Here is a 26,495-nt window from a genome sequence, read left to right as displayed (position 1 = left end):
CTCCCACTACATGGGGAGACCTGGCCCCTCCCGGGGGGGGGGGAGAGCTCCAGACAAAGCAGGAGGAGGAAGCAGAGGTGGCAGCAGGTAAGTGTCGTCTCCACCCCCTCTCCGGCTCAGCAATCTCCCCCGCCCCCCTGGCTCCGTAGCGAGGCCCAAGCGGCTTGCAGCCACCGGGCCTCGCTGGTTCCCCCCCGCCAGTTCCCCCCCAGCTACGAAGCGAGGCCCAGGTGGCTTCCAGCCGCCGGGCCTTGCCGGTTTCCCCCCGGCTCCTCTTACCTGCGGCTCCGGCAGTCTCCGCTGCCGGGCTTCTCCTCCGTGCTCGCCGCTCACCGCTTCCCTTGCAAGCAGCGGCAGCGGCTTTTCTTCCACCCCACCCCGGCTCCGAAACGAGGGCCGAGCGGCTCGCCCCTCGCTGCTCTGGCCCCCCTTCCCTGCTCGCCGCTCAACTTCCAAACGGCGGCGGCGGCGCTTGCAGAGCGTTCCCTGCGCATGCGCAGGGGACGCTCTGTGAGTTTCAGGGGGATTTAAATCCCCCCGATTTTTTTTCAGGGATTTAGGATTTTTGTGCACATGTGGGAACCGCCCCACGTGTGCACAAACCTCTCCCTCCCCCCAGGTGGCCCTGGAGCGCGGATTTAGATATCCGCACAGACGGGGCCACTTGGGTATTAGATATATAGATGTGCCTGCTCTGTAACTCAACCTGAATTCTCAGAGTACCAGATATCTGCCTCTGCCTGTTCTGCAAGTGAAAAATTCAGTTTTTAATAAACCTGGGACCCTTTGGCAGACAGGATCCCTTCAATAAGGGCTACAGTCCTTCAAAATCTCAGCCTAATTAGGTGGAAATGAAAGAACAGGTATATTGTTCAGTGAATGGTTTCTTTAGTATTAAAATATAAAGAAGCAATTCCTGTTAGTAATATATCAGCAGTATTCACAATACTAACTGGAAACCCATATCTTTCTCTTTCCTCAAGTAAGCAAGTGTGGGTTTACTAAAACCCTCTTCAAAAGACACAATTTTTAGCAATATATCTGTGCAATATATATACTACTATGGCCAAGAAAAAAATCACAATTCAGAGGATAGGAAATAATTAGCACAGCAAATTTCATTGTAAATTAATGGGTATTTTCAGTAACAGTGTTGGTTTCAGAACAAAGCAGGGATGAAAAACGTGGTTTTGCATAAGTCACCTCAGTTTAATGCCATTTTCCCTATGATGCATCAACAAGCTTTTGGAAAGTACACACGGCACCATTAAACTCCCTGTTTTTTGCTCCCCACCAAAAGTGTTGGGAAGCAGAAAGCAGGAAGTAAAATAGCTCCAAGCCATTTAAACCAAACAACTGAGCATCAGGGAGCAGAAAGCAGGCATTTAAATGGCTCAGAGCCATTTAAACCCCCACTTTCTGCTCCCCACTGCTGACCTGTTTTTCTGCTCTTCACAAACCACCACAAACTGCATCAAAATCCACAGAAGTTTGTGGTGGTTCTTCAGTTCATGAACAATATTTCGCAAACCATGAACTGCCCAAAATTTGTGATGAATTTTAGTTCGTGAGCCACTTTGTGCTCATCCCTAGTTTAATCCTCCTCCTGTTGTCATGAGCCTCCTCCAAGCTAGTCCTCCATTCTTTCTCTGCTTCCCTCACCACTACTCTGTCATCAGTTTTTTTGCCTTCAATCCCTCCCTTGTTTCTACTCCTTGCTCATGCTTCTCTCCACTTTCATTTATTGTCAGATGGGACTTCTGGTGGAATGAATGCAGAAAAAGGAGTACCGTTACAATGGAAACTGGTTGTCAGAGTATACGAAGGTCAAAACATCTGACACAGGAAGTCCATTCTTATGATCTGCATCTTTTAAAAGTCAAAAGCAGCCACAGGGCTGTAGAAATGAATCAGGACCACAGCATGGAAGAAAACAGGGTTAACACTTTTGCCCATGTCACTTTACCAATGCAAATTATTTCCCGGAAATACTGTTTGCACTGCAGAAAGAAACCTATATGAATAGTGTGGGACAATTTGCATCAGATAAGAGATTTAAGGAGCTGCGGTGGCTCAAGTGGTGAAGACGCTGAACTGCAGGCTGTGGAAGGTCAGTAGCTCAGCAGTTCGAGACCCGAGTTGCCGCATGACGGAGTGAGCTCCCGTCTCTAGTTCCAGCTCCTGCCAACCTAGCAGTTGGAAAGCAAGAAATTGCAAGTAGATAAATAGGTACCACTTCGGTGGAAAGGTAACAGCGTTCTGTGCACCTTGGTGTTTAGTCATGCCAGCCACATGACCACAGAAACGTCTTCGGACAGCGCTGGCTCTTTGGCTTTGAAACGGAGATGAGCACCGCAACCCTAGAGTCGGATTCGACTGGCTTTCGAGCAAGGGAACCTTTACCTTTTACCTTTAAGAGATTTAAACTCCTTTTCCTCTCATGACCCTGATCTGAATTAGATCCCCATGGCTACTTTTTTCTTTAGCAAAAACATGAGAGATTTTAATCATAGACCTCTCATGTTATGGTCTGTGCAAGCACACATGATTTTTTGATCCACTGTCTAGGGCTATTGTTCAGAATTAGATATACTGATTATGAAGCATCTGAAGGTCTCACACTAGCCAATGAGAATTACAATAGCATAAATTCTTTCAGGTTGGCAGGTTAGGCTGTAAGAATCAATATGCTCTTGGATCCAAACACAGAAGTCTGGAAATGTAAGCCTTTCCATTTGTTTTAACAGTAAGTCCCAATCCAGTTAGTAAGCATGGCTACAGCTCACCACTGTAACAAATACTTCAGTGGTGGGACTGTTTTGTATATTGATCAATTTCTCATATTCTCCTGCAATTATGAGTAAATTGCTTGCCATTCACATTAATTACCATTATAATCATCTATATATTTATTTTTCAAGAATGGCTCCCATTTGCAGATATCTAAAACTGCAGGTTGGGGACACACTTACCCAAAACAGATTTTTCTGCAAAATTTGGGGAACTGAGGTTTGTAGAAAAATCTATTTTTTTTAAGAAATACATTGGGGACTTTAAATTCCCCTCAAATTAAATAAAGTGTTGTCCATCGGGAACTGGAGAGGGGCCCGCCAGTACCTGAGGCAGATTCTGGAAGCCGTGGTGGGCCCAGCAGCAATGGCTGTTGCAGTGTTAGAGCCCAGAAGCCTGGTGGCAGAGTCTGGGAGCCTGATGGAAGTTGTTGCAGTGGCAGAGCCCAGCCATGGCAGCTGCTGTAGTGGTGAAGCCTGGCTGCGGCTGCCAAAACAGTGGAGCTTGGGAGACAGCTATGGCAGCAGTGGAACCCAGGAGCTGTCACCGGGTCCAGTAACAGTGGTAGCGGACACTGGGAACTGCTCCATGTTCTGTCATGATGGTGATGTATGCTGAGAACTGCTCTGAGCTTGGAGTGGCTACCAGACACTGCTGCCATTGCAGCTGGGTTCCAAGGTGCATGGTGGAGTATGGAGTCACACTGGACAGCTATGGGGGAGAGATGGGATTCCCCCCATGAGTTTTGTAGGGGGCCCACTTGTATATTCAAATAGCTAAGTCAGACAGATCTGAGCATACTTAAATCCGATGACTGGAACTGTGGACAAGATGGACCTTTCTGTAAATGTAAAGAACGCCCAAAGTATGCAGAAAAACCTGAAATCTAAAAAATAAAAAAAAACCTTTAAAAAACCCAAAATGATAAAAGGAATACCTGTAGCTTTTTTTTTTTAAAAAAAAACAGACTCCTCAGGGGCAGTTGTTAGGAAATCACAGAATTTTAGGCTTGGTTTCGGTCAGCAAAACGCAGGGAGAGGGGGCAGGGGCCTTTTCAGGGCTGTTTTGGCGTTTTGTTGTTGTTGTTCAGTTGCACAGTTGAGTCCGACTCTTTGCGACCCCATGGACCAGATCACGCCAGGCCTTCCTGTCTTCCGCCGTCCTCTGAAGTTGGCTCAATTTCATGTTCGTTGCATCTATGCCACTGTCTAACCTTTGTCGTCCCCGTCTTCTTTGACCTTCAATCTTGGCTTTTAAGGGAGGACTTATCAGGGCCAGGCCTGGCAGCAACCACTGGGTGACTTGATATCACCCAACTGCATGACTCATCTAGGTCTGGGTGCTTGCTACTATTCAACAGCAGCCACCCTATGAAAGCCAGTGTGGTGTAGCAGTTAAAGCTTCATGCTATGTCTGGGAGACATGGGTTTAAATTATCAGCCTGCCATGGAAACCCACTAGATGATATTGGGCTAGTCACATACTTTCATACTATCCTACCTCACAGGGTCGTGAGGATAAAAACAAGGAAAGGAGAATGATGTCTTTGGTCCACACTGGGGAGAACGTTGAGGTATAAATGAGGTAAATAAATAATAAGAATATAGATGAATATGGGAGGCAGATAAAAGACAAGCTGGTGAATGGCTGAGAGAGAATGGGGCAGGGGAAGGGGAGATGATATGGGGGTGGCCAAGAGGAAGGGGAAATAATGTGGGGAAGGGGATACAGGGGAAATTAATGCACCCTTTCCAGTAGCCCTTGAGGGTTCCCTACTATGCACTTGGATGTGGCCCAGTGCCTGACACCATACAATTCTACCATAGTTTTCCCTGATAGAAGCTGCCAGGGGGGAGGAAGGAAAACTGGAGACTGAAGGACACATAAAGTAGGTTGGCTGTTTGCTGGGAAGGACAAAAAGAAGCAGGAAAAGGGGAGAGACTACAGGGGCTTCCCGGGAAAGAAAAGAGGAAATAGTGGGGGAGGGGGGATTGAGGAGCTTCCTGTACGTTTTTGTGGGTTCCTGCTTGTTAAGAACAATATTCAAACTGACTCTTGATCTTATTATTTGAAAGCACTAAACCAAAGCTGGTGCAGCCTTTACTTGTACTGTTTTACTCTTAGAAACAACAGCAACAAATTATAAGAAGTTGCCTATAAATAAATGCAGGTGTCATTTCTACTCAGACTACTCACAAAGTAAATCAGAACAGCAGAATACCAACCACTGAGGTCCCAAGCTCACTGATAAGACAAAGAAAAAGATACTGCTATAACTTTAATATGGTATGATTTTTTCAAATTACGAAGCATAATGTTATCTTGCCTACAACCAATACAATAATTTGCTAGCATCATTGTATGCCTTATAACAATTCTGGACACAAAAATAAAAGGGGTCACATACAAAAAAATCTCATACATTGAAAGATTATCATGACTAGACTGTCACACTGTGACCTTGTTGGCGTCTAGCTAATCTGACAATATTTGGTAGTGCATTGTTTCAAATCAATAACTAATTAACAAAGTACAAAAGAAGTTGTACTCTTTCTGAGACTCCTTGTTAAAAATGGCTTTTGGTTGCACATGGGCAGAAAGGTCGCTTTTATGACATCTTCACAAGTCTTTCAACATCCTGCTACTGTCAGATTAAATTACTTAAAGCAATTAATTGTCATAAGTTAAAACAGAAGCACATTTGTTACAGCCAGTTGTCATAATGACATGGTGAGTAGTTGTTTTGATATGAATTTCTTCTACTGACCCTCCATCATATCTTAATTTTTTTGGTTGACCTAACTGGAAGATTGGGAGCAAATCCTCTAACTCAAACAGCACAGGCTATATTGGGCGGCGGCGGGGGGGGGGGGCTTGCTGAGATTTATACTAAAGAGAAACTGAAAAGTCATTCTACAGATATCTACAGAAAAAACTGAGCAAGTTTAAATTTAAAAAAAATTATTCAACGATGCAAATTCAAAAATAAAACTTTCAGTTAGCAATATATAATTTCTCAGCACAAAAAATTTAAAATAGATCAAACAACTGGAATTTGCACTAATGCCGCAGCATTTTCAAGGTATTCTGCTTCAAAAAGCAGCAATTCCTTTTAAAGTGATGGATTTATTCCTCTAACTACTTGTGGCCCTTTCTTACACCCCCAGGGAAATGCTGATAGCCACTCTGGGATCAAGGACCAATTTTTTCTCCAGGCCAGTTTGGCTCGAGATCCTGAAGGGTTTTTTGTCATCTTCTGGGCATGAAACAGGGGTCACTGGGGGAGGTATTTGTGAATTTCCTGCATTGTGCAGGGGGTTGGACTAGATGACCTTGGAGGTACCTTCTAATTCTATGATTCCATGAACTGTTCATAAAAATCATAATTATTAATGTGATACCCAGATGATACTTTGAAGAAGTTCTAAGTGTTTATGCACCTTATTAAAGGTAAAGGTTCCCTTGCTCGAAAGCCAGTCGAATCCGACTTTAGGGTTGCGGTGCTCATCTCCGTTTGAAAGCCGAAGAGCCAGCGCTGTCTGAAGATGTTTCCATGTTCATGTGGCCGGCATGACTAAACACCAAGGCACACGGAACACTGTTCTGTTATGCACCTTAGATACATCCATTTGCAAACGTCTGAGGATTTTTAACAATCATTTCAGCATTCTACTTTCTTCCTAGATGAAATTAAGTCAGTCTAAAGAAATCTATGCTAATGTGTAATTTAAAGCAGATAATTTGGTCCAAGAGAATATGAAATGGTTCAGATATTAAGATACGACACTGTGTAGTACTACAACTAAACTAACATACACAATGTGTATATATAAACAAACCAGAATCTGAAACAGCTTTTTGAAGCTGATTTCTAAAATACAGGCTGGCTGATCACAAACAAGAGAAAAATTAAGCATTTGGGTTAAATTTAACCCACTCTGAACAGAAAATCTTACAATCTGATGGGTCTCACTAGCGGATTCCAAAGCACTCCTAACTTCAGCCCAGCTATAGTCTTTTCTTCTTCTTGAACTCCACCCTTGCTGAGCAGTTTGAAATAACATTCAGGGATTCTGGCAGAAGTAAAGTAAGGAGGCAAGGACTCTAAACAATGGTTTGCTTATTCTTGTGGAACCTAAACCATGGTTTAAATATATGATAAAATCAAAATTTTCAGCACTGAGGGTGATGTGCCCCAAACACCCTGTTTGGAACTTTTTAAGATGCTACAAATGTCCAGCCCCCTTCAATAGAAAACAGAGGATATCTTTTTGGACAAGGAAAAAATGGTGTGATTATGAAAAGGAAAGATAGCATGTAAACTGTTCACAAGACATCCCATTCAAATGGCACACACACTTATTTTGTTCCATCTTTTAGACAGGAGACCCTACCATGCCTTGCTTGTGCTTGCTAACTACTCTTAGTAGTCAGAATAGTCTTGACTACTCAGACTACTCACAAAGTAAATCAGCAGAATACCAACCACTGAGGTCCCAAGATCAGTAATAAGACAAAGAAAAAAATACTGCAATAACTTTAACATGGTATAATTGAGCTCAATCTCAAATAGTCATTCTTGCAGAACAAGGCTATCTATTTAAGAGATGAACAATCACTGGTATGTCAACAGGTTCTGACTTCTATCCCTAGTCCAGTGGTAGTCAGTCAGTGGCTCACAGAGAGCTACATTCACAATTACCATCAACCAAAAGGCCCACATGACTAGTTTTCTTTGTGCACCAGCTGACCAACTACACACATACAACAGTATAATGCTGAGCAGGTAGGGTATTCTTTCCCCACTACTGCTGAAACTTAGCCAGCCTTTGTGTGAGGTGAACAGCTTCCATCTCTGCCTTCTTGTCCTCTCTTCAACATGAGGATCAGCAGCATACATGAGGGAGTGAGACTGTTAGGGATGCCAGAGGTGAACAAGCTGCTGGTGGAGAAAGATGTATTCTCTGTGTCTAGCCTGCTCTCCTCCCAGCAGCTGTGCAGATGCTGGAATGAAAGCAGAGCTGCAAAGAAGGGCAGGAGAGTGCTGGAAAAGGATGGAGTTCTTTATTTCCATCTCTGGCATGGAGCCTGCAGCCAGGGAGGCTTCAACCTAACCTGTCCTCCAGTTCCTTTGATGGTGGCTGTCTCAAGATGAGAACCACCTGGCACCCACAAGCCCCACTGGACAATGGCTTTGCTCACTTTCCTGGAACATGGGGTAGTACTACACTGAGGAACAGTGCACAGAAGAGCCACAGGTGCAATGTCAAAGAGCTACATGTGGTTCCCAAGTTACTAGGCATCAGTATCACATTGTATTGAAACACTGATACATTGAAGGCTTCTAGTGTCCTGGCCCCACTGGTGGACCTCCGGATGGCACCTGGTATTTTTGGCCACTGTGTGACAGAGTGTTGGACTGGATGGGCCATTGGCCTGATCCAACATTGGCTTCTCTTATGTTCTTATTCTAATGCTTATATAATAATATTGAGGAGTGACCCTGGAAGATGATACACATAAAAAAGAGAGAGGAATGGACCATCCATATAACTTTGTAGAGAATCCCATTATGCGATCGACACTAGGATAGCACTGGATAATGCATTCTTTAATTGGCTCAGATCACTAATAAGTGTTAACATCTTAAAACATACTCCAAATTAACTGTTTCACCATGAGGCATATGAAACACTGCATATTCCCTGAAGGCAGACTGAAGCCAGGCAATGACTTAGCACTGTTACTAAGAATACAATACTGTGGGTGTTCCAAACAGTTAAATAGGTGTCCTATCACACTGTTGGCTTGGGTTGGAGTGCAGAAGCCAATTAAGGAAGCAGTTGGTTCTTGCTGGTGCAACCAGGGAACAAAGGAGCCAATACAGAATAGTAGATATGAAAACTGAGGAAGCAGGTGAGAGCAAGTATGTATGCAGCCTCCTCTGCTTTTCCTGAACCATGAGATAGCTTGAAGGTCCAGTAAAGACTCTATGGGATGGAGCAATGACTTCCTGGTCACATTAACCTCAAAGGCTGAGGCTGCAGGACAGCTTTAGCATGCCTCAGACATTCCTGGCTTACACCCAGCACTCATACAATATTTATAATCTATATGGTATTTAACAACACATTCAAGCTACATTAAATACATACCTTTAAACACATTTAGTACATATAATCCCCTGACCTTGACACCTCAGGCTAACCGAATCTCGTCAGATCTGGGAAGCTAAGCAGGGTGGGCCCTGGCCAGTATTTGGATGGGAGACCACCAAGGAATACCAGAGTCATGAAACAGGCAATGACAAACCACCTCTGAATGTCTCTTGCCTTGAAAACCCCAGGGGGGTCACTATAAATCAGCTGTGACTTGACAGCACTTCCCATCACCACCACCACCACCACCACCACCACCACCACCACCACCACCACATATAATAGTTGCCACTTATTTACTTAGAAAAATACTTCAATGAACTGCTGAATAAAAATTTATTTATGGCTGAACACTGTACAAACCAGGACATGCATTTTCAGTAATAATAAACAGAGTTATTGATGTGATGTTACTGAATGAAAATTGTATCCTCTTTAGCTGAAGCAAACCCTCCTAAATTTCCATTCTTCAGATGACCAACTACAAAATCATCCCAACTTATACTAACACAGGATTGAACTCTAAACGCATCTTCATTCTTTCGGAAGAAGCTAGCAGATAGATTTTAAACACAAGATGACAAAATACATTTTAAAATTATCCTGAACCTTATTATTCAAATTAAAATCTTGACTAAATTATGCATTAATTTCATTCCCAGCAGTGCCATCTATTGGGGAAGTTCAATGGAATAAATATTTCCACAATATTGAAATGTTCATTTGACTACCAAGAAAATGCATTTCAATTTGGATTAGTAAAAGTAAATACTGTAAGTCTGTTGTAAGAACAAATGTCTATATGATGGTCATATATTTAAACTAAGTTATCCTATGGCAAGTCTGAAACAGGGAGGCCCCCACTGACCCTTCTGACCTAAAGGGACATGAAGCATTGTTCAGCACTTCTGTCAGTGAAAGGAGGAGTAGGGAAACTGAAGAGAGTATGGTAGGAGCCGAAAGGTGTTTACGGGCTTTTAAAAAAAAAAAAAAGTTTTGACTGGGTAGTATAACAAAATATATACCTATAAAGAAAAATCACACGGGTACTTAAGAAGAATAATTATTTCTGTATATGAAACTGTGCTAGTAGGCATTGATTCATCCCTGCATGGCTCATCCAATAATTTAAGAAACTTTACAATATCCAATGGGCCAGCATCTGTAATAAAGTTTCTGCCACCACCGTGCTTCAGTTTAGCATAACTGCTATAATTCATGCTCCTTTAGTTGTCCTGGGGGGGAAATAATGAGTTGAATCTCAATTAGACTGTTTTAAATGAAAACAAACTTCATTACCACTTCTGTCAGAGAAGCTTCAAAAAGCTGTATGACGAGGGTCAAATAATGTGATGCAGTCATTGCGAACTATTTAAGTGGCCAATTTAAATGAAAATTTAAATGAAAAGGAAAAATAGGATTAAAAGTTTTCCTGAGAGATTTCACAGCTCTGTAGAGTATTGTTCCTTGCACACTTAAAAAAGAATGCTATTTAAAGAGTGAAGGAAAGGCCTCCAAGCAAGAAAGAATAAGTAAATATCTGTAAACTGGCCTAAAGTGTAGCCACAGGCGTAGCTTCACAGCAGGCGTGGAAGTAGGGAATTCTTCAGGCTCCTATGTAGGGTATCCTATGTCCCTATTCATTTTTAACTGATCTACCTTTTTACCTTCACAGCTCTCAATGGATTCACAGCCAGAGGTCATTTCGGGGGGGAACGCAGGGGAACGCAGTTCCCCCGGGTGAGGTGCAGGGGGGCGGGGCACATGACGAAGCCCCGCCCCCTGCTTCCGGCCGCCCGGCTTCCAGCCCTCATTCAGCCAGGAGGAGGCAGGAGAAGAGGGAGGGTAAGTTGCTTCCTCCCCGCCTCTCCCCACCCCTGCCTGCCTGGGGCCAGGGAGGGCCTTGGCGGGGCTTCCGCGCACTCCCGCTGGCCTTGCAGGTCCACCGCCGGGCCCCTGATGTCAGGGGGTGTGGCATATGCTAATGAGTTATGCTAATGAGTTTCCCTAGCTCTTTTTCTACGAAATGACCCCTGTTCACAGCCATATTGCCTCAAGGCCAATTTCTTATTAGAATAACCCACCAAGAGATTTATAGAACAATAAACATTGATAATTCATAAATTTTATAAATAATCCAAAGATGAAGTCAAAATATTTATTAATAAAATGATACCTTTAATAGGAAATTATCAAAACTGAGTTTATGTACCCTTTGTAGCTATATTTAAGAGGCTGAGTACCTAATAAAGGTGCTTCTTTACATAAGATGACTTCCTTTTCAGATTTGATGTGGTAAACCTTAATAAAACAGATTTATGTGTGAGTTTCTGCAAAGTTGCTGTATTCAAATTTATTAGATAAATGATGTGTGTTCTTATGATGAAATGTCATTGCTTTCAGACTTTGAGGTCATAACCCTGACATCTGTTAAATATTTTTTAAAAAAATTCATTACATTTATACCCCGCCCTTCCCACGAACGGGCTCAGGGCGGCTTACAAGAGCACAAAGTGCATAAATATAATATACAATATATAAAACAGTTAAAAATCAATACCATCAGGATGCACGGAAGGGAGGAAAAACTCCCACAATTTGCATAGCAGAGGAGAAGACTAGGGCCACGATTGACTGTTTCGCGGTCTTCCGGCGGTAACACTTTCTGGAGAAACAGTGGTGGTAGTGGCAGTGGCGGCTCCTACTCATATGCCTGGCGGAAGAGCTCCGTCTTACAGGCCCTGCGGAACTGCAGAATGTTTCGCAGGGCCCTGATCTCTTCCGGGAGCTCATTCCACCAGATAGGAGCCGCCACTGAAAAAGACCTGGCCCTTGTTGCTGCAAGCCTGGCCTCTTTGGGGCCCGGGGTCACCAGCCGGTGTTGTGACCCAAACTGAAGTGCTCTTTGGGGAATACGTGGGGAAATGCAGTCCCACAGGTATGTCGGACCCAGGCCATGTAGGGCTTTAAAGGTAAGCACCAGCACTTTGAAGCAAATCTGGTACGCTTTAGGAAGCCAGTGCAGCGCTTTCAGCATAGGTTGGGTGTGCTCCCACCTAGGGGCTCCCATCAACAACCTAGCCACAGCATTCTGCACCAGCTGTAGCTTCCAGATTTGCGACCGAGGCAGCCCCATGTAGAGAGCGTTACAGTAGTCTAACCTCGAGGTGACCGTCGCATGGATCACTGTAGCTAGGTCGTTGCGGTCGAGGAAAGGAACCAACTGCCTCACCAGCCGAAGATGGTAAAAGGCCGATCTGGCAGTGGCTGCCACCTGGGCCTCCATCGTTAAGGTGGGGTCCAGGAGCACTCCCAAACTTCGATGGGGCACCTTTGGTGCCAGCTTCGGAGGCTGGCACCAAAGGTGCCCCATCGAAGGTCGGGAGCAAGAGCCCTAACCCCGGTCCGGCTGAAGCACAGGACCTCTGTCTTCGCCGGGTTTAATTTCAACCTGCTCAGTCTGAGCCACCCAGCCACGGCTTGTAACGCCTGGTGCAGATCTTCTGGGTTGGAGTCCAACTGGCCGCCCAACATCAAATAGAGCTGGGTGTCATCTGCATATTGATGACACCCCAGCCCATACCTCCGGACAATCTGGGTGAGGGGGCGCATATATATGTTAAACAGCATCCGGGAAAGCACTGCCCCCTGAGGCACCCCACATTCAAGCGGGTGCCTCTGGGACTGCTGTTCCCCTAGCACAACCCTCTGTCCCCGACCTTGGAGAAACGAGGCAAGCCACTGAAGGGCGAGCCCCTGAATCCCCGTGTCGGCAAGGCGGTGGGACAGCAGCTGATCTTTTGAAAGAAATTAGTTTGTAAGGAAAGAGCACCTTTGGAAAATATGTTCAACTAGGAATAAGGCCCATTGTGGAAATAAATACAACAAGCTCTAGAAAGAGGCTCTGAGTGGGTGCCCCAACCTTGGGCACCCAGTATCAATCTTCTGTGGCGACCTCAGCAGGGTATAATGACGCAGAGTCCACCATTTTCTCCAAGGGAACTGCCATCTGAAAAGCACTTGTAATTCTGAGTGATCTCCAGTCCTCACCTGGAGATTGGCAACGGTTCCCCAGGAGGAAGTGACTGGTTTGGAGGGTGGAGTCTAAGGCATTTTACTTTTCTAAGGTCCCACCCCTCCTCAAACCCCAGCCTCTCCAGGTTCCACCCCTCAAATCTCCAGAAATTTCCCAACCTGGAGTTAGCAACCCTATCTTCTTCCCAGCCAACCATCACTCTACCTTTATTGCTCTGTCTGACTTCAGCTTTCCATCTCCTCCCCCCTCCCTGCAGCCTCTACCTAGGAAAAGAACAGTCTTTCTCTGCAATGGGGACCAAAGCAGCTCACATCATTCTCTTCTCCCCCTTTTGATCTGTCCAAGAACCCAGTGAGGTAGGTGAGGCTGAAAGTCTGTGAGTGGTCTGAAATCACCCAATTAGCTTCCACGGCAAGAACCTGGTCTCACAGACCCTGCCGAGAAGCACTAACTGCTACGCCACACTGGCTGTCATGGGGGGACACCTCAGTAGTGTATAATGAGATAGAGTACACCATTTTCTCCAGGGGAACTGATCTCTGCCATCTGGAGAGCAGTTGTAATTCTGAGTGATCTCTAGCCCTCACCTAGAGATTGGCAACAATATTCCCCAGGAGGAACAGTACTGTCTTTCTCCACAGTGGAGACCAAAGCAGCATACATCATTCTGCTCTCCCCCATTTGAACTCGTGGGCACTCCATGAAACTGCTGAGTGGTCGGGTAAGAATGGATAAAAGGAAGTACTTCTTCACCCAAAGAGTGATTGACACTTGGAGTTCACTGCCACAGGAAGTGGTGGCGGCTACAAGCATGGACGGCTTCAAAAGGAAATTAGATGGGCATATGGAGCAGGGGTCCATCGGTGGCTATTAGCCACAAGATATAGATGGGGACTCTGGGGCAAGTGATGCTCTGTCATCTTGGTGCTTGGGGGGGTCAACAGTGGGAGGGCTCCTGATGGCACTGGTATTTCTGGCCTCTGTGTGATACAGAGTGTTGGACTGGATGGGCCTTTGGCCTGATCCAACATTGGCATCTCTTATGTTCTTATGTTCTTATGATCTGCACAACAACCCTGTGAGGTAGGTTAGGCTGAAAGTATGTGACTGGTCTGAAATCACCCACTCATCTTCCACAGCAAGAACATGGGTCTGGCAGACCCTGCTCTGAAGTTCTAACTGCTATGCCACACTGACTGTCCTAGTTGAGAGCCAGTTTGGAGTAGTGGTTAAGAGCATGGACTCTAATCTGGGAGAACCAGATTTGATTCCCCACTCCTTCACATGTAGCTGCTGGTGTGACCGTGGGCCAGTCATAAGTTCTTTCAGAGTTGTTCTCTCAATAGCCCTCTCTCAGCCCCACCTACCTCACAGGGTATCTGTTGTGGGGAGGGGAAGGGGATGGGAAAGGGATTATAAGATACTCTGAGACTCCTTCAGGAAGTGAAGGGTGAGGTATAAATCCAATCTCCTCCTCCTCCTCCTCCCTCCGCCTCCTCCTCCTCCTCCTCCTCCTCTTCTTCTTCTTCTTCTGTATTTAATTTAAATATTAAAAAATAGAGGGGCTGCTGGAAATGAGCAGGAGCAAGCAGCCAGGCCTAGTTGTCATGCCAGTCATGTGCCATCAAGTCACCCAGACGGAGCTGCCAGGCTTCGGGTAGCCAACCTCCCCATGTAGAAAATAACTACTTTGGAGGGTGGACTCTATGGCATTCTATTCAGCCGAGGCCTCTCCCCTCCCCAAACTCTGCCTTCTGTAGACTCCACCACAAAATCTCCAGGAATTTCCCAACCTGGAGCTGGCAACCCTAGTCAGGACGGGCCCCAATGAGTTTTCTCTCAAAGGCCAAAATAGGCCTGGAAAGGGCCTCCCCCCCACCTTTTACTGAGACAACCAAGTTTGGTTGCTTAGCAACAACCACTGAAGCGAAAGTGAGCCTAGCAGCAGGAGGAGGTGAAGCATGTTCATCAGGAGAGACAGCTGTTTTGGCAGTTTATTCTGTCTGGGAATAGTGGCTAGGCTGGCAGTGGGTGGGCAAGAGGAGTGGACCCAGCACCCAGCCAATGGCACACGAGTACTCTTGAGTGGCAGTTGATGGGCCAATGGCTGATGGAGTGCACAGCACAGCCAATGGGAGAGCTGGAAAGTGCCAATACATTAGGCTTTTATATATCAGATAACAGGAGTTTTCTATGGAATACTGTAAACTGTCTTAGTACAACATCTAATGTTGGATTCCTCAGCTCAGACCACTCTTAATAGTAACTTTTCTGAATATGATCATTCTTCAGAACTGAAAGGGAAAGAAACCAGTTCTTGTCCAGCTGTGTATGAGTTAGAGAGAAACTCAAAAATTTGTTGGTGACAGTTACACTCTGAGAAGCTTCAAACCATCAGTGATCTTTTGAGTAAGCAATCAGACCAGTATGCTGAAATACAGCTCAGGGAAATATTTAGGACAGGAACACAGACAAACTTCTAGACACAGTTTATCACCACAGGGTGCCAGTATTCCTCTTCTCTGTCATTTAATGCTGCTGGGGTAGGTTATGGTTGCTCAATCTTCATAAACTGTACAATTTGATTTAAAAATATAAAAATAATAGCATTTATACTGTGATCAAGAGTGTATGAAGTGCTTTATGTGTATAATCTCAGTAATATACCTGAGGGTGTGTGTGGGGTGTGTGTGAGTGTGTGTGTGAGAGAGAGAGACAGACAGACAGACAAACAAAGAGCACAAATATTAGGTTAAATTATGGGGTTTAGTCAGTCCAGAATATTGTTCCACAAATCCAGTTACCCTAACTAAAATCCATTATGTTTTCGTCAAATCTGCTCCCTGTTCACTGCACAAGGTTTCTTTGCTTATGATATTTTAACCCTTTATACCAAATGTTCTCTCCTATGAACACATGGAGCTGACTTATACTGAGGCAAACTATTAGGCTACCAAGGGCAGCCACTCTCCAGGGTCAGGCAGAGGCCTTTAATTGAGACATCTCTCATTCTCAATACAACTGATTTTAAAGAACCAACATACATACTTCACTAAAATGCACTGTGACCTCAACTGATATATCACCATGCACCAAACAGCATGAAACATATGTGATGTACATTAAAAACAACAACAGAAATATTTTGAACCACCCATTCTTTGTGTGTGTGGAAATGTGTTGATTAGGATCAGGACAAAATTCTATTTTTTTTTCATCCCTACTTTTTCTAAATTTGAGCATCATTATTTTGACAAATATGTGTGGAGGAGAAGGGGGAATGGGAAAGGACAGGGAACAGATAAAATAAATTGGTCAAAGGATAAATCCAGCCACCTTTTTCACTCACCTACTTTCCCACCTTACTACAGCGCCCATCATGCATTGCTTTTGTTCACGCAGGTCCCATGACCCCCCGCATAAACTTTCTTGGTGGTCAAAGAGAACCCCTCCTTCCTTTTTCACCAACAGAAAAGTTGGCTAGATCCAATATTTGTTTAAGAAAATCCAGTCTCTCGCAAAAACTTTAAGTACCCCCAACTATTGCATGGGAAAGAAGAGACCAAATAAGAGAAGACACTGTAACAATCTTACAGTACAATGAGCAGAAATGATGTGTTCCTGTTTATCTTGTAGAGGTTTCCTGCTGCTATTCCACCTGTCATCAGCTTCTGTTAATAAAGCTGCTCCCTCTCATTCCTTTCCTCCATTTTAATAGTAATGTATTTGTATAAAAAGTATTTTGTTCATCTGTATGTGTGACAGAGTGCCACTCACTGTGCTCACATTAAATATTACTGTAGTTTGTAGCTACTGGGAAATAAATAGGGAAGACTTTTCCCATTCCTGTTTCTTCCTCTAACACTCGAATATGTTGTAGATTTTGGCACTGGACATCTTCATTTTGTATTAAATGAGAAGATAGCTTTTCTACCTGAATCTTCAAAAACATTTATTAAGAGAATAAAACTATGAGGAAAAGATATTTAAGAAGACTGATAATACAATCCTATACAGAATTATTCCAGTCTAATTCTCCATAGGATTGTTCTGTAATAGCATTCATTAGAGGACTGTTACAGTTTCACTGATACAGAACAAAGCAACACTAAATATGTGTGCACCTTGTTTCATATTTGTATTCATTGTGCCTTAATATTATATTTCTTATGTGCTAAATAACAATTTACCTTTAGAAGTATGCAAACAGACATTATACCCAAAATATAACCCATAAAAACAATTTGGAGATGAAAGGAAACATCAAGAATTAAGATTTTATATTATTTCCAGTTAGAAGCTCTGCTAAAAGACAATAGCCATTATCCAAAATCTCACAAAACTAGTTCGATGAGACGAAAGGAACTTCAGATTTCATTTTTCTCAAACAACAGTCCTGTAAGTCATATTATAAAGTGCAGCAAGCATCAGAAACAGTTTGTGATGTGACATTTGGGTGTCAAAGAAATCAAATCACAATTCCACTAGGTAAGTGCAAGCCTTCAGAGAATTGTAAGGTAGTTCTATGCATCTCACCTATGGTGTTCTGGGTTTAGTTCAACAATGAATAAAATGCTTAGCATTTATTGGCTAAGGTTCTATGTTTCTGAGAGAAACATTTGCCAATATGTACAGCAGCAACCTCTGGTGGCCTAAATGAAATAATGTGTCTGTAAGCAAAGGAGAAATATGTATTTTATAAAAGGAATGTATGTATATATTCAGCATCTTGATCCTGTCATTAATATATTTAAAAGATACTTTAAAAATGATCAGAGGAGAGATTTGTTAACAATTAAAAATTCACAATGTCTGAAATCTCCATACACAAAGACTTTCTCTTATTATTGAAAGGAATATCACATTCTATGCATGGAAATTTTGCTTTGATTTGAATGAAGTATAATCCTATGAAATATGACATTTTCCTTTTCACTACTGAATTTAGTTGGCAGATGTTGTCAAGAACAAAAAATTGTCTTCTAACAAAACATGGTAACTAAGCTTTCCTGGCATAATGTATGAGATGAAGTTTATTGCCCAGACCAAATCCTCTTAACAAGCAGTAACATACACTAGCAAATACATTATTTTATATATATATTTTAAAAAATTATAGCTAGAAACAATAAGCACTTTGATCTTTCATGCTGTACTACTAAAGCTTCAAAAGGTACCCATACTCTTGTTAGTCATTTCTATTTATATGCTTTTCGTAGCCCTGTTTCTGTTATAATTTCTGTAATTTATGAATGTACATATGGATTATTCTAGAGAAATTTGTGGAATACCAGAATAATCTGCAAGAAAATGTGGCAACTCAGAGATATCTAAGGATATACTTTAGATATAAATATGATACTCTAATTAAAGCTATGATTCTTGCAGATTTACTTAGGAGAAAGTTCCACTGGAATCAGTGGGGCTTATCCCTCAGAAAAACATGCATAGGATTGGATGAAAAATAACCCAAATTAGAAAGCAAGCATTGTCAAAGTTTTGAAGAATAAACCACAATATTCATGGGATAGGCAATATTTGTGCCATAAACACTGACTATTGTTTAGATTAGTTAACGCGTCTTCAGCACTTAGTGCTAATTCATTTAGTGAAACAGGATTTTTGTCTGCCTGTGTTTTTTCCTCACCGTTGCAGTTATTCTTGTCTTCTATTTAAAAATGACTAGTTCTGTCACTTCTGTATGCCTCTCTCTATGTAGAGTCACAGGGTTGATCTTCTTTATTCCAAAGTGTTTTGTAGACATCACTGTAGAACTGGTTAATGGGAATATCAAATAGTGTTCATCTATAGCAGGAATTAGCACAAATTAGCTCACTTCAATTTTTAAGCTGTGCCTAGTATACAATAGGGCACTCAAAATTGGGTGAGCTGTCCATGACTGACCCCCCACCCCACCAAGTGCTGGAAATAAGGCTTTCATGTGCAATGTTGTAGTATTATTGACTTTTAAAAGTAACACCTCACTATCTTGTGCAAGTTCAGTCTTTACTCAAAGGTTAGTAAATAAACAAAATTGCTTATCTTAGAATACAACAGTAAAGAAGTACTCAAGTAAATTTCAAAAACAATAAGTGCCAGTTACAGAAAATTAAAACATATCTTTACAGATGAAGTTTCATTGCTCTCAGATTAAGTCTGCCTATTTATTTTGACTTTATAATCTCTTCCCTATACATTTGACATGAATAGATTGCAGGTTCAATGAACACAGAATTAGATTGAAAGATCTGGCTGCATGACTGGAAAGTACTTCTGCCCACACAAGAGGGGATTTCCAGTTTTCCAGTTCTCCATCCTGTAGCCCCTCAGAATGAAGTTCTGAGCACCAGGAGATGTTCCTGAATGGCTGGGGAGGGGGCAGGAGACTGCATACATGGAAGAAAACTAGCAGCTTCCTCTCAAATGCTAACTTGCCTCCAAACTATAGTCCAGAAACTCAAACATTTCATCAACAGGCAAAAGGGTCCAGTGCATAGTATTAAATGTGGTATTTGTACCAAACTTCAGGATGAAATGCTGTTTTGCAAGTAGGGACGATGCTCCACATAAGGGAGGAAAGTATGTGATGGGGAACTGACTGAGACGTACTCAGCATTAACAGCCAAAGTCCAATTGTCAAGGAAAACCTGAGAACTACTCTTGTCTCTGGGCACATTCAGAATCCTCCAAAGGTTCCAGGGACTTGTCATACAGTGGAACTGATGACTGGGCAATTATTACAAGTCTTGTCATACAGTGGAACTGATGACTGGGCAATTATTACAAGTCATTTAAAGCAATAAATAGGGGAAACAGTCTACTGAGTTACTTTTTGTAAACAATTATTTTCCTCATTTTCCTGTTCCCAATTCATTCATACATATTTGTTCTTTCTAGCTACAACTATGAATAGTAAAACTAATTAGTAAAACTCTTTTGGATCTATACATCGAACTCATCCAACATTTAATAATAATGATAATGTTAAAAATTAAAATGTTTCCCAAAATGGTTTTGGCTGTTCAGTCACCATAGACACAGCATCCTAACGACACTGAAAAATTTCTGACATATTTTATTGTTGAATAACAATGCTAACGTCTATAAAAAGAGCTTTGAAAATTGCATGAATCTGTCTACAATGTATAATGCATCATATGTATATGAAGAAGAATGTGTCAAAGTGCAAATAATATTGTTTGTGCCCCCTGCAGAATTAGAAATCCTTGGGTAGCGCTGTTATAACGATCCCATGCTGCTAGCATTACAAAGTGCAAAGGTTCACTGGCTAAGAAAAGAAAAGAGCAAGGGACAGAATTTCCTCACTGCACTATTCTTGAACTATTCTGGCTTAAATATTTATTAAGATATTAATAACACACTCTCCCTTTATCTGCCTGCAGAAGTTTAACTGACATATACTGGACAGCTGCTCCTACGAAAACAGCACATTATAGGGCACGCTAGAACCACACAAGATGAACATCAACATTTCCCTCAAATATAGTATTAATTTTCCAGACAATATATAGTCAAATGTTGCTCTAAAAACAATCTAAGCTACTGTTTCTCAAGAAGATAATGGCATAATGCTGCAAATAAAGAATATTCTGTAAAATCAACAAGATTCCTGAACTATATCTAGAAAGTGCTTCTTTATATTAACTTTTAAAAACCAAGTATTCTTCAAATCAGCCCTTATGCTTGAAATACACAGATTGTTCCTTTGGGATTTACTTGATGTTCTTCTTTGAAATTAAATAGAAATATTACTGTTCTTCAATTGACCATTCAATAACAACAACAATAGTCTCGTTGAGCATTTGGCAACTACTTGAGTAATATTTAAATTGTTTTAAAAGCATATTATTATAAAACGAAATGAAAAAGAATTTTCTGTTATTCAATAGAATTGCAAAGCAAATTAGATAGACTTACTCTAATATACAACTGCACTGTTTCCTTTTCTCTTTGTGGATTCCGATATTTTTCATAAAAGTCACGCCGCTTCTTTGTATCTTTTTGGATTTTATCTTTTCTCTCTCTCTTTTCTGCAGGTTCATCTGAAGTATCAGAAGACAGCTGTACTTGGGCTTTTGTCTTTTCAACTTCAATATAGTTCTCATTTGGATTCAGTACTATTACTCCATAGCCTTCCTGTTTCAAAGAAGGAGGGGGGGGGAAGAATATGCATAGATTTTTGCTTTGAAATGGTTTACAATTAATTTTATATATGTAAATGTACATTTAAGTAGTTTTTGTAAAGTTAACAAAAGATATAATGGTTTCATTTCTTTTGTGTTTGTATTTGAATGTGTTAACACTGTGTCCACTTTTATTCACTTATTTGCTTGGTTCTTTAACCTTTTAAGAACTTTTCAATATTTTATGCAGTTTATCAAGAAAAAAAGTTGAAATAAAAACAAAATGTGAGTCCAGAATAAAATGTGGCTATGGCTGTGTGTGGTTAATGCTTCATTAATAAAACTTCTACCATTAACAAGGATACTTCTGGGGGAAACTCCCTCTGGAAACTATTCAAAACAGCTTAAGGTTGCAGTCCTGTAAGCACTTGGGCTGCTTAAACCCCTCTAAAATCCATGGGATTAAAGCGATCAAATTGTGTACAGAACTGCAGTTTATAGTATTAACAGTCTCTTGTCCAATAGCAGATAATTTGTAAATTGATAGCAGCAGTAACAATAAATCAATACCAACAATGATTGTTTGATATTGCTCAGAAATCAATGAATTAGTTTTCACTTTAGGACATGAATAGGTTTGCTAGGATTAAGTTATGCATTATGTTTTCAGCTTTCAGTACAAGTACATTAAGCATTTCACTGGTGACAGATGAGGAATACCTGGATGTATGTAACAGGAAAAAATGGTGACATTTTGTTTAATAAATTAGAACACAGAAGACTAGTATGAAAAAGAAAAACATATAATTTTTAATCAATCTAACATTATATAATAATTCCTTTTACACTGTAATTAAAAAACTCCAGGGACTAAAATAAGCCTACATTAACCTAGTTAACAAAACATGTCATTTCTGTCTAAGAGCCAGTTCAAGTGGAAAGATGAAAGACTACCTATAGCTGATTAAAGTTAACCAAATCTAACAGCAACAAAAGATACTTTATTTAGTGTTGCTTTATTCTAATCTGTGTAGCCATTCAAAAATCTTGTAATGCATTGTAATAACTGTCAGGTAGACAGATTGTCACTGAGTGATTTTCTACAGTTGGACACACTCGACTAGTTATTAAAATCACATTTGAAGAAAGTTCTTACTCCTCTTCCTTGTGCCTGTACAAGTTTTCACGCCCTTCTCAAATTTCTACTATACCTTCTCCTCCCACCAAAACTAAGTTAAAGAACACTGTTGCACTCTGTTAAGCAGGGTGAAATAGAGGCATTCAGTTCACTGTCTGTGGTGTAAGGGAACATGGTATAAAGGTCACCACAGGCCAAAGAGAAAATTGCCTCCTTCTAGACTCTGAACCATGAGTAAGTGGTCTCCTGTCATCTTTCTTCCTTGCTCCCTCCTCAGAGTAAACCTAAACAGTCACACATACCCACTGTACAGTTGAAATGGAATGGCCACATATGATACAGAAATCATACATCAGCAGAATCAATTAGTTACGTAAATTAGTTTAAGATCAGTTGTCCAATTTTTAAAAAGTAAGTAACATTAAAAATCAGATTGTTGCCTTAAGGTACTAACAAACAACTAGTACTAAAAACAGTGCAACTAAACAAAGTTTTCATACTGTTTTATGTAACTGGTAGGGGGAAAATATAACTTTTTATAACCATGCAGAGATGGTGCTCTGCAGTGTTCAGGGTTTGCTATCCATGTTCATGATCTGCTTATTGTGAGCAGATGTTCACTGTATTGATTCTTTCTCCTATCTGTACGATGCAAGATGTAAAATTCATGTATCTGTTATGGTTTTACATGTGATACTGAAATGTGAAATTGTGTCCAGTTTTTGCAGCTCACAAAAACAGACACACATAAATCATCAGAGAAGTAAAATTTGTCTAAGTTATTGATTACGTAACTGAAAATTACATGACTCATTTGTCCAATTTTATGAGGACATAATGTCAATTTTTCACAGACATATCAAGAGATGAAAAATGAATCCATTTCAAAAATCACAGCTACATAAATCAATTAAAGGATTTTTATCAATTAGATTTTAAACAGCATAAACCATCCCTCAGAATGTCTTTTAAAACTTCTTTCAATATACCACATTTGTTGGCGAAACAATGAAATTAACACAGCAGTATTCTGTTGCGTGCTTCATGGTTTCTTTCTAAAAATCCATTATAAACTTCATTTTGTTTGTAAAAAAAAGTTGACATAATGTCATACACTTTTATATCTTTTGTCCTCTGCCACTCCACTTTAAATTACATAAGGAAAAATAGGCATAGGAAAGAGGATTAGGAGTAACATACAATAGTTGTGCAGATGAAAGGATATAGAAATACAACATAATGTATACAACTGCAGCAGAATTTAACCTCTATCAGTAGTACTAAATTGTTACCAACCTAACCTATCAAAAGTTAATCTAAGTCTTTAACCATAGGATGACCTTTGTTTCCTCCCCACCTATGAAAACAAAGTAGTTCTGCTAGGGTTTTTAAAAAGATTTTAAAAAGGGTCTCAAGTATTTCTGTCTTTAAACTGTAGTTCTTGCATATAAGACTCTTAAAATGAGTTCTTCATTTTCAAAATTTAAAACAAAAATGAACAGTCACCAAATTACCAATGTCAAAACACAGGTAATTTCCATATATAACCACCAACTTAAAGCCATGTTGACATTAGTGTAATTTTAGGTAAAGGTTTTAAATATGCTATGAACAATACTAGATATAGATTTATTAAAATGGCTCACAATGTATAATGTACCCTGTAGAAAAAGTGAGCAGAAAACAGCTTACTTCATATTTGGAAAGCATTTTCCTGATATATAAATGGCTATTCAGAAGAGTAACAACAGATAAGCAGCTACTAATCCTGTATAGGTGGTCCAACAGAAATATCAGATTATATATGAGAAAGTCTCCAGGAAATTAAACAAACTCACAAGTTATTTTTAAAGACTATTTTCTTTAGAAATGTAGGAATGTTTATATCCTTATTTTATGAGTGGGCTACATTCTCAAATATATTTGAAGACCATTTCAAATACTGTTTCCCCCCATAACTAGTTACTTAGGACTAGCTAACATAAATGTATGCTCTGCAAAAGTCTACTATACTGGTATAGGCCAACTGAATATATTGGTATTGACCAGTTTGAGGGGAAATAAAGCACACAATAAACTTCAAATTCATCTCTATAGACCAATAAGTGCAATCTGTTCTTAGATGTGATGTTATCAGAACCAATACTGGTACAGTGGGATGTTAGCTCAAGAGCTAATTTGATAGAACCCAACTTCAGTTATAGAATATATCATGCAGTGCTTATACCACAAGCATACCAGACATGACTTCGTGTTCTATCGCATCAGGTAGTTCAGTTTAAGAACACATTTGCAACAACATTTTCAGGAAGCTTAACATTGATAATGTACTAGCATTAATTCATATATATGAGCCTGCTTGTCATTTATTATTTTAGATGATGGTTGAAGAAAAAGTAAACTTAGGTGCTGGAAACAATCAAGAATCTCAAAGAAGTTATGTATGAAATGTCACACAAATGTCACAAGGTATAAGGTAGTAAAATATAACTATTATAATACAAGAAGTGACTACTTTGGAAGTCTATGTAAGATGCCTCAAAGACAGCATATATACAAAACTAATACAGCATATTTGGTAGTAATAGGACAGTCAATGGAAATTTTTAAAAATTGAGAACTCTACAAACCTCTTGTGTCTGGCCAAATGAATAATGTGCTGAAAGCATTCAGCCCTGCATATTAATCCAGCAGGATGGGATACCATATGTGACCAGAGAGGTCAGAGGCTAGAGTGGAATCCCTTGACCTATGTAACTATCTTTTTGGCCTGTAAGTAAGAATCTGTAACAGATCATTTTCCTGAGCTTTATCAATCCATTTAAAAAAAATCTTTTTAGATCATCTGAAGCAAGATCATAGTTAATCCTCCAGGGAAAAGCAATCAAAAGAACTTAGATCTGTAACTTAGACCTGTGCATGGTTAAAATGGACATAAGGAATGGTCATTCGTCTTTTTGAAAGATGTATATTCTGTTTATTTCCCATCTTTTTCATGAGAAGGGTACCTATGTGTCACTGTTGCAACATCCTAGGTGCAACAGTAGGATGAGGTCATGACAACCAATCAGAAGTCACTAGTGAAGCGTAAAAGTAAACATAGCTGTTGGAGATGCCGCTCAGCTTGAAAAATGCCCCCTCCATTATTTGAGCAATTTTCTCAAGACGTGACCTGAGACTGAAACGCCTGAAATGTCAGTTGACTCCTTTTTGTATTTCTACCCAATGTGCATTTTGGCAACTGCACCCTGCTAACACTTTGTAATATTTTCATCTGAGTAACACCTCATCTCTCAGGCTCCTGAATTCCACTGCTGTGTCCAAGTGTGTAAAAATGCAGTATTACTGCCAAACACACATTGTCCCAGCAAGTTTCGAACTTAAAATAGCCCATCAAGTTAGGCAGGAAAAGAAAACATGCCACAAAAAGTTTTTAGAGGACCACCTGTTGTCTATTATTTTTACATAGCACTTACTCATAAATCATAACACAGGGTAATTAATCAAGCTGTCAAAGAAAAGGTCAAAGGTTAGGTAGAGGAGTCAGAAGGTCATGCATGGGCTGATAGAGGTCAGGGTCACACCACATTCCTCATTATCAAGTTGGGATGAGAGACGGCCCAAGCAAACAAAAGTGAAAGCAGATGGAGAAGTGAGTGGATAAAAAAAAGAAAGAAAATTTCACAAACAAAAAGAAAAGTGAAAGAAGAGTGTCAGCTGCCTTCAAATAAAGAGTAGAATAGATACGAAATACACTGAAATGTGCTCAAAAGGCCTAATACAACATAAAGACCTATATTTTAATTATTTAAATCTAATATAGATTTTGGATGAACTTCAGGAAGATAACAAGCAATATTTACAGACTACATATCTTCTATTCAGTTTTCATAGACATTCAACATTTTAGGCAAATTAGGAAAAATGTTACTTTGATTATTGTCACCAAATGCTGCTTTTCGTTTTGTGACTGGAACCTATGAAAATGTACTAAAAAACTTTTATACATATGAAAAATAGGTTTTGAACTATATTATTCATATACACAAATGTTCATTAACACAAAGCATCATAAAAGTCCTTCTTTGTGACACAAGAGTTATAAAATATTCTATCATTACACTGACCTGAATTAGATGCAGAATACTGTGCAAAATTAGCTGTCACCCTTTCCTCAAAATCTTTGTTAATCTCATTTTGAATGTTTGCAGCTTTATCAACACATGCAT

The 26,495-nt window shown here is 40.6% G+C and overlaps 1 protein-coding gene across 3 annotated transcripts in view; it reads right to left on the bottom strand.

The window, feature by feature from the left end:
• The window catches only part of FAM172A (family with sequence similarity 172 member A), a 383,440-nt gene that overhangs the window by 202,260 nt on the left and 154,685 nt on the right, over nt 1–26,495 (bottom strand). For all 3 annotated transcript variants that reach the window (XM_015427717.1, XM_015427716.1, XM_015427719.1), the window contains one exon: nt 20,923–21,141. In XM_015427717.1, coding sequence (XP_015283203.1) covers nt 20,923–21,141 — 219 coding nt within the window. The remainder of the gene's footprint in view (nt 1–20,922; nt 21,142–26,495) is intronic.

This window comes from Gekko japonicus, unplaced genomic scaffold (genome assembly GCF_001447785.1).
Source record: "Gekko japonicus isolate JY-2015 unplaced genomic scaffold, Gekko_japonicus_V1.1 scaffold363, whole genome shotgun sequence".
NCBI lineage: Eukaryota > Metazoa > Chordata > Lepidosauria > Squamata > Gekkonidae > Gekko > Gekko japonicus.
This window is presented reverse-complemented; position numbering and strand designations above follow the sequence as displayed.